The sequence below is a fragment of the Centruroides sculpturatus genome, unplaced genomic scaffold (genome assembly GCF_000671375.1).
Source record: "Centruroides sculpturatus isolate CEXI.00-Female unplaced genomic scaffold, Cexi_2.0 scaffold1269, whole genome shotgun sequence".
NCBI lineage: Eukaryota > Metazoa > Arthropoda > Arachnida > Scorpiones > Buthidae > Centruroides > Centruroides sculpturatus.
The window spans coordinates 115586-124899 of record NW_019385472.1 but is presented as its reverse complement, the minus strand read 5'-3'; the positions used below and the strand labels follow the sequence as shown (position 1 = coordinate 124899).

Below are 9314 nucleotides of genomic sequence, written 5' to 3'. Positions count from 1 at the left end.
GATAAGCTTGGCGCTTCGAAGTGGCATCAACAAGATTTTTACTTGTATTATTCTTTTCTACATTTCGCTTCCAAGCACCAAGCTTATCTTTACCAAAGAAAAACTAAAAAAATTTTGATTGTCGTCTAAATTGTCACAAGTTTTTACTTGGCGAAATTTTCTACATCTCAGATGTTTTTGTTTCGATTTATGTACACTTTTATCGGGCAATTTTAAAGAAAATCTGGACCCATTTTTCAGCATTTTTAAAGCACACGAAGCACTTGAAAATTTGTTTTAAAAAAATGCCTAAAATTTTAATAATTTAACTTGATTTTCATCAAATTTTTAAACCACTTATTACTGTGAAATTGCTTTCAAGCAATTAGCTACACCGACGATAACTTTTTTACATGTTAGAAGTGCATATTATCGATATAGAAGACAAAGAAAAAAAAATTGTTTCTTAAGTTCTTTAATGCAACAATCTACAAGTTTTCTAATATTTTAACAATGACTTACACTTCTTCCACGTCACTGACATTTTTAATTTATTTTTTTTAATTTACTTTTTTTTTCCTTTTCGTTTCCTTTGAGTCTTATATACCAAAATTGTGAAAGTACAGTACTACTGTAAAATTATTATTAACGAGTGAATATACACGTAGAGAACTTTTAATTTTTTTTACACAAACACACAGAAAAAATGAGCAAAATTGTGCTTATCGTTTGCAATGAAGTTACACAANATACATATATATATATATATAATATATAATTCTTTTTCTTGTTTTTTAAGGAAACAAAGGATCAGAAAATTGAATAAATTCTTAAGTTATACAGTAAAAGTAATTTGCGTTAAGCACAAATAATACAGATTGTACAAGAACAAAACAAAACCAAAAAAAAAAATAATAATAATATAAAAATTAGTTGGTATACAACCATGATACAACATTGTTTTCTATGTACAGTACATGTCCAAACTCGGTGCTCTTATAATTCCGCATTTATGGGAACAAACAAAACTATTTTTAATGTAGTTTTTAAATTTGTTCACCGACTAACATAAATTTTTATTTAATTTTTAAACTTTTAGAACGTATTTTAAAGGCTTTTACAGCGTATAGAAATTCCCAAATTGCTGAATGAATGACAGATCATGAGGGATTACTTTTCTTGTAAGTGTATCTTTTGTTAAAATGCTAACTTTTTGATATAGCTTCAAATTTTGAGTCCAAGCAATTAATTTATTAAATAAATATGATTTCTTCGTTAACTCGTGACCAGTATATTTGATTATAATATAGAACAAGTAAAATAGCTTCTTTTATAGATACTGAATAAAATTTAAGCCCATCATTCAAATGCAAGGAACAGATTACAAATATCTGACACACAAAAAGCAGTTGAACTGTTGTAAAGAATCGTCCAAATAATGCGAAAATATATAAATAATGACAAATAAAGATCTCTAATTCTTAGTTTCCTTTTAACTTTAAAAAGTTAAATCAATTTATTTTTCATTGGAACGATTTTAAAACTGATTTCACTCTATTCCTTTCCTCTATTTTTGCTGTATTCTAATCTTTCAAGTACTGTTAATACTTTTAGTTAATTTAATAAGCTTTCAACTAAAAAAAAATTATTATTATTGTATTATCTACATCCTCGAATCAGAATATCCGCGATATTAGTTAAAAGTATATTATTTAAACTCAACGTGTTCCATTAAATTAGGCCGCTGAGTAGTATTCTAAGTGGAGAATTCTAACAAGTATATTTTTCTTAAAAACTGCATGCTTCTGTCAAGGAAAAATGGCTACCTGTAAACTGAAGCTTTATATCTGCAGTGTGTTGCAGTTAACTGCAAATAACCAAAGGACGTATTTTATTTTGACATATGTAAAATCTCCACTTAGAAATATTATCATCTTACAGAATAATGATGATGTGACGGCTTTTTCTGTATGATATATTCCCTATTTGGAATGGGTGACACATTAAATGATTTAATTAATATACTTTACAGTATTAATGTGGAATAAAACTTATTTTCTACTTGCATACCGACGTATTCTTGAGAATTCAAGACAATGCAAGATTAGTTGATTGTTTATTTTTGGCATTTTTTTGGTTCTTTTAATGATATAAAATGTTTCAGGATTGTATACGTAGATCTCTGCTGATCTATTTAATCACACAGAACATATCATTAAACAATTCTTTAAAGATTAGAATAACAACAGCAAAAAGTATGAAAGAAATAAAGGAAATACACAATTTTCTTGTGAAAACAATACTGAAATAGTTCTGAAAACAATAATTAAGGTATATAAATAATTAGAGATGGATGCAAAAAATTCGTAACTAATAACAAGTAATAATAATAATAATAAAAAAATTATTATTAACGAGTGAATATACACGTAGAGAACTTTTAATTTTTTTTACACAAACACACAGAAAAAATGAGCAAAATTGTGCTTATCGTTTGCAATGAAGTTACACAAAAAATTACAAAATGGAAAATATCAAATATGAAATCTTAAATAAAAAGACAATGAAAAATACTATACAACATGTGTAAATTGTGATTTTATATCTTTGTTTTGTATTAACCTATTTTACATAATCTTCTGCTAATTAAAATGTTAAATGAAAGTTTCAAAAAATATTAATTGTGGATTCAAGAAAAATCTCGAATTTCTTTTTTTTTTTAACTTTATCACAGTAATAAATTGTTGAACGAAATGAAACATTATTTACAGAAAAAAATGCAAAAACGCAGATCTTAGGAGGAACATCATATGATAAATAAAAATGTAAAATGTATAATTTTTAGTATGAGTTTTTTTAATGTTTTGATATATTTAAATGATTTTTAAGTGCTGTAATGGGGAAAGATTTGCTGTGATATGAAATGGAAAATACAACCATCACCACAGAGTCAAAATTTGAAATTGGCAACTGCAGAAAGTAACTATCTACAGAGTGAACATAAAAGATCGAAATTCCAACCTTTTGTTTTTTTTAATTGGTGACTGAATATTGGCCCTTTTCATGTGATTTATTTTTGTGAGTTCTTGCAATTTCTTAAAAATCTCTCTTTTAATTATGTTTGTTTAAAATACCTAAATTGATATAGAGAGAAGATACATATGTGTAGATATATATATATATATGTATGTATATATACGTAGAGAGAGAGATAGAGAGAGAAAGTAATTTATATTTATATATTTAATAATATTAAATATATTGTCACTGTGAATTATTCACCCCCCAAATAATTATCAAAAGACAGTATAGGTTGAACTGCAATAATCATAACCAGCTAAAGGTTGGCACGTTTTCCCTCAAAGCACATTTATACTGCATAATGTATAAATTTAATTTCTAAAGTATTAATTTTCAATATATTATCTACTTACAAGGAAGGAAAGTAGTGCTGATTTTAGAAATCTATTTGTGACAACATATCCTACCCCTATTTTGCTTCATTCACAGGTCCTGTTTGTTTATTTTTGTGGTCACCTGCAATGCTATCCATGGAATATCACAAGATTGCTAGTTAGTGAGATCACTTTCTTGTAGTTGCATTCAATTTTCTCTTTCTCATTCTCCTATTTATAATGCAATCACAGTAATTTGATCCTTATATATATATTACTATATATATACACATCTCTTTGGCGTTACGATGGGATGGCGAGAAGTTTCAACATGCGGTCCTTCAGATGATTTTTATGGCAATGCCAACCTTTATTCGCTAAATGTTTGCAAAGAGATTAAAACTAGCAAGTACTCGAGCTACCAAAGTCAAGTAAACTTGCCCTAAGGATTCAAATCTGAAACGATGATCTGTTACAGAAGAGAACAAAAAAAATTAATGCCGATGAAATTTTCTGGAGGATGGACTACCCATCTTACATAAATTCTTCTTCTTCGGGTGGTTTTCGAATCCAGGTGCCTTTTCCTAGAGTCTGAAATCTTTCAAAAAGAACTTCTTTGGCTTTTTGAAAATTAGCTGCAGAATTTTTCACTTCCCCATATGTTTTGTTGAGCAAATCTGTTCTCTCAAATATGTGGCAAACCTCTTTAAAACTTTCATAGAGAGCTGACTTGCAAAGCCTTGATGACACTTGACCATTGGAACTAAAATAAATAATATCAAATTTACATATAGATTATTATTTTACATTTCTTAAATTATATAATTAGTAATAATAATAATAATAATAATAATAATAATAAATTATATATTGTGCAGAGTGCTTCAAAAAAATGTTAACAAGAGATATGCTTGAAGATTTCAAGCATGACAATGGTAACAAAGTAGAAATTCTTGTCTCTGAAATTTTGAGAAATTTGTTAACAACAACAATACAAGCTATTTCTTACTGTTTTCATTAAAAACAATAGCCTCAAATAAATGTTAATGCTTCTGAACACTATATTAATAAAGCAATAGCTTTACAGTACTAGCTAAAAAACAATCAGTTATCAGATAAGTAAGGTCTAATTACAATCTATTTTTGACCTGAAAAACTGACTTTATTATTCAATTTTGCAGATCAAGCTTCTTTAAAAGTTTTATTTTATCAATTAGCATGATTTTATTCTTTTCATATCAATTAAAATTAACTAAAATCCCTTAATATTAGTTAAACTATACAATTTATAGTGATACCAAAATCAAAAAATGTAATTGAAGTCAAAACAATTTTAAATTTTTCAAAACAATTTTATTAAATTTTTTCAATTCTATTACTCTGCATCATTTTAATTAAAAAGAAAAGTAATCTTTGTTAAGATGAAAAATAGTTTGACAATTACCAATTACTTTTTTAAAAATAATTACTAATTTCTGATTTTTTCAACTTAAGTAAACAAGTATTTATATTTGATATAATGTATTTATATATGTAAATTAATTCAGGCTATTTTTTTTTATATACATTTTTAATAAATCACAAATCCTGCACAATTTTGTTGTTTTATAATTTCAATATAGAAAGAATATGCATTTTAAAAGCAATTCAAAAATTAAATTTTTTCCCTCATTAAAAACGCATTTATTATAAAAACTGTGATAATAGAAATATTAATAGTATAAATTCAGTCCTCAAATTATGGCCCACAGCAAAGCATTACCCAGCATATGTTGCTTCTAGACAATTAAAAAAATGGCAATTTAAAAAAATATTTTACTTGCATTCAATAATTCAAACTAAAGCAAAGAAAAGTAAGCAATATTTACTTAAAAGGGCAATATTTACTTAAAAACAGAGATCCATTTTCTCAAAATCAAACATTTATTTACTTCCTAAGGTAGTTGTCATAGTTTTCTAATCTGTACTTCCCAAAATGAACAAAATTTGTAATGTATTTTATTTGTGTTCATTGTGTTTTCTTGATTTTTGATGAAGTTCTATGATTATTCTAATTTACATATATACAGGTAGCCCTCGGTTTACACTGGCTCAATTTATGCCAATTCACAATACTGCCACTGCACAATTTGCCATTTTGCAATGTAATTCTTCGATTTTCCCTATGCTAGAGTGATATTCATTTCAGTGTTGACGTATTTTCCAAGCTGTGACATTGTACATTTGTTAAAACAAAGATTTTTATTGAATATATTTATTTTTTCTGTTTAATATTATTGGGTATGTATACATTTGCATTAAATTAATATTAAAATACTAAACATTTAGGTACACACGAGTCAAATTATTAAACTTAATAGTCCAATAAATGACGTCCGAATCCATAGCGTGAATGAATGTATCCCGTATCAGTTCATTCAGGAAAAAACCTTATGATGCAGTAGCACTTCCGGTGATCACAAACTATCAATAGTGAGACAAATCTACTTCTTGTCAGTCAGACAATATCTATCTCTCCTTAGCCACCTTCAATTTTTCCACTCAAACTGACCTTATATATGCACTACGGCGACCGGTGGTTGACAAATCAGTGTCTCCACTCATCTGTAGCTCTACGTTAGGTTAATGTATCCGTTCAACTATGAAAAGTTTGACAGATGAACTTTGTGAGTTAGACAATAAATGGAGCAAATGTAAAAAGGAGCATCATCGCATCCATTCAACCATATTCTGAAATTCTTAATGAAAGAAAACAAAAATGTAAACAATTAAAGATGGATACTTTTTCCGAAAATGTAAGAGATCCGAAACTAAAATTTTTAAATAAAAACATTTCACTTTATTTTATGATAAAATACATTTTAAAAATTAAATTTATATGTAGTTTCTATTATATCGTATTAATAAAAAAAATTATTTGCTTATTTTTCACTTATGTATAACCTAACCCTACACCTCACTGTAAATATGGGTCCATTTTACGCCAATTCGATTTGCGCCGGCTTTTGTAGGAACAGAACTGTGGTGTAAACCAAGGGTATAGTGAACTGTAAACCAAAGGTGAACTGTTATAGAGAAATGCAGATCCCCTACTTTTGCAATTGAGAAACAACTGGTTAATTTTATCCAACCAAGGATTCAAGATTACCCATATGCTATTAATAACTCTATTCAACTGGTGGACAAGCTCAGAAACATTAACCTTGAAGATAATGAAGTTATGTCCGTGATGGATTTTAAATCTTTATTTCCATCTATAAAATTACCGCCTTGCTTTTGTGAGCTGAGAGATTTCCTTCTTACTAACATTAATAATGCAACAAAGTATCACCAACATATTTTAAGAGCTTGCACACCTAATTTGTTATACTTCGTTTTTTGTATTTGAAGGGATCACTTATTTACAAGAAAGAGGGGTTCCAATGGGGAGCCCGATATCCCCATTATTATGTGAACTAGTATTACGACGATTAGAAAGTAATGTACTGCCCGTCTTTATAAATGACATACTTGTATATGCAAGATATGTGGATGATGTTTTCATCATTTGGAGGAATAGTAATAGCGCTCAATATTTCCTTAACAAAACGAATAACAACCCATATAGTGTGACTTTAACATTGGAACAGAAAAGTGATATTAACATAAATTTTCTGGATCTGTCCATAACTTGTAAAAATGGGGAAATATGGCCAGATATTTATTGAAAGCCTAGCTATCTACCTATTATTATACCGAAAAATTCCTTTGATCCTCAGAATTTTAAGAATGCAGCCTTTCGATCATGGATAAAGCAGGCCTATACTTACTGTACGAGTATGGTTGACACACACAGAGAATTAAATTACATATGTACAATAGCTGTACAACAGGGATATCGTATAAGTGAAATTAACGCTCTTATTGATAAATTTTATAATCAAACAAATAAGCAACCTACAACTAAGAGCCAAGGATGAAGAGTAGTTCTCAACTATATACCTTTTCTACAATCGATGATTAAAAAAGTATCTCACAAGAATAATTTAAGAATTATTTATCGTCGTTAATCCTACAATTTATGGAATTTTACAAAATGATAAGAAGAAAGGAAACTGTAACAATAGTACAGGAATTTATTCTATTCGTTTAAGTGACCCCTGTTTTAATTCAGATCTCGTTTATGTTGGTGCCACTATGAGACTTTTAAAACAGAGGATTAAAGAACATAAGTACAGTAGAGCGTCGGTTATCCAAAAGAATTCCAGTCGACAAATTTAAATTTTCGCCAGTGCTCTGCAATCTTTGGTCATGTCTTGGGCTACTAAAATATTTTACATTTTTGATACTAAATTAACTACTGAAGTATAATTTTTTATTGTTTTTATATTTTTCAATATATTTATTTTGTTCGTACAAAATAAAAAAATTAATTTTTAATAATACAATAGTCTTCGTTAGGCTTAACATCGACGAAAATTCAATGCGAAGCGACATGCAATGGAGAAAAATGTCAAGATGGGATAAATTAATATATTTTTTTGTACATAATCGGTTATCCGAAACATCGATCTTCCGAACAACCCCAGTCCCCAATTGATTCTGATAAACGACGCTCTACTGTATTCTATTACTAAAAACGTGGACAATACCGTCCTTGCAGCCTTCGCTTAACATCAAGATATTAATGTACATTGGGACAAAGCATCCATAATTAGGACAGCCACCAACAAACAAGTCCTTAAACATATTGAAAAACTTGAAATTTACAAGGCAATATTAACAAAGGATGCATCAACCATAGAGATGCAGAAAGTCTATCCTGCACATGGAAATCTTTTTACCATGATGATTAATTTTTTTTAAATTTAATTTTTTACCACGATTAATTTCTTAATATTTTATTTATAATTTAATTTTGTTTTTTACGTTCTATTTTATTTTGTTGTAATTAATGTTAATTTTTAAACCGTTGTATCGCTTGCGTTCTATTTTACGTTCGTTTTCGTTTTAAATTGGCTTAACTGAAGAAGATTATTAAATATAGTCGAAAACGTTTTTATTTTATTAAATACTTCGTTGCTGGAAATACTAAGGTGTTTGATTACTTTAAGTTTATATTCCAGTAAGTTATTTTATTTTATTGAATTGTATAGTGATATAGTGAGTGAGTGAGTGAGTGAGTGAGATATTAAATCACTCTGGTCCACTGCTGTTGTCAAAATTAGTAATGTGTGGCCCTCCTCTTTTGGGACCCTGATATAAATGAATGAGAACAGACAAGTATGTATATACAGTAGATCCCCCTATAAAAGCGTTTCCTATAGTTATGATTCCTATAAAAATTGTGGCATTATCCGTATACAACGGTAAAAATAACTCCTATAATACGTAAAACGTCATCGGGCAGCCGAACTACTTACCCGCCGTCCGTAGCGCCACGCTACGGAGAGATTTCTATCGTCTGGACAGTATTATATAAATTATATATAAATTAGGTACTGTACATATAATTATATATTAATTATATATAAATTAGGTACTGTATATATAATTATATATTAACTTAATTTATTGTAACTTTATTATAATTAAATATATATTTTTCGCCGTCTAGCGTCACGCTACGGCGAGTTAGGCGACCTATCGTCTGTTTAGTACTGTAATTTTATACATTTCTTGTGAAAGAAACATTTCTTATTTAACGGCCATAAAAATTATTTATATTAATGATGTCTCCAAAGGTCAACGAAGTTTTCGCAGAAAAATAATATCAGAAATCGCGGCCGCAATTTGATGCGCTGTTCCGCGACGAAACCAAGCTTTAGCAACGAGCGTAGTCAAAGGGTACACACTCGGTAAGTAATCCTACAATTTTTTGTTTATAACGTAGTTTATACGGATTATTTTCAAAAAAATATACGTATTTTGGAAATGTTGAGTCGAATTAGTCTAGAATCG

The 9314-nt window shown here is 28.5% G+C and overlaps 1 protein-coding gene across 1 annotated transcript in view; it reads right to left on the bottom strand.

Moving 5' to 3' along the window:
• Window positions 1-740: 740 nt before the first annotated feature.
• Window positions 741-9314, bottom strand: part of LOC111639299 (double-stranded RNA-specific adenosine deaminase-like) — a 124133-nt gene continuing 115559 nt past the window's right edge. The window contains exon 9 of the mRNA XM_023385147.1: window positions 741-4137. Within this exon, the coding sequence (XP_023240915.1) occupies window positions 3909-4137 (229 nt within the window). The 3' untranslated portion in view covers window positions 741-3908. The remainder of the gene's footprint in view (window positions 4138-9314) is intronic.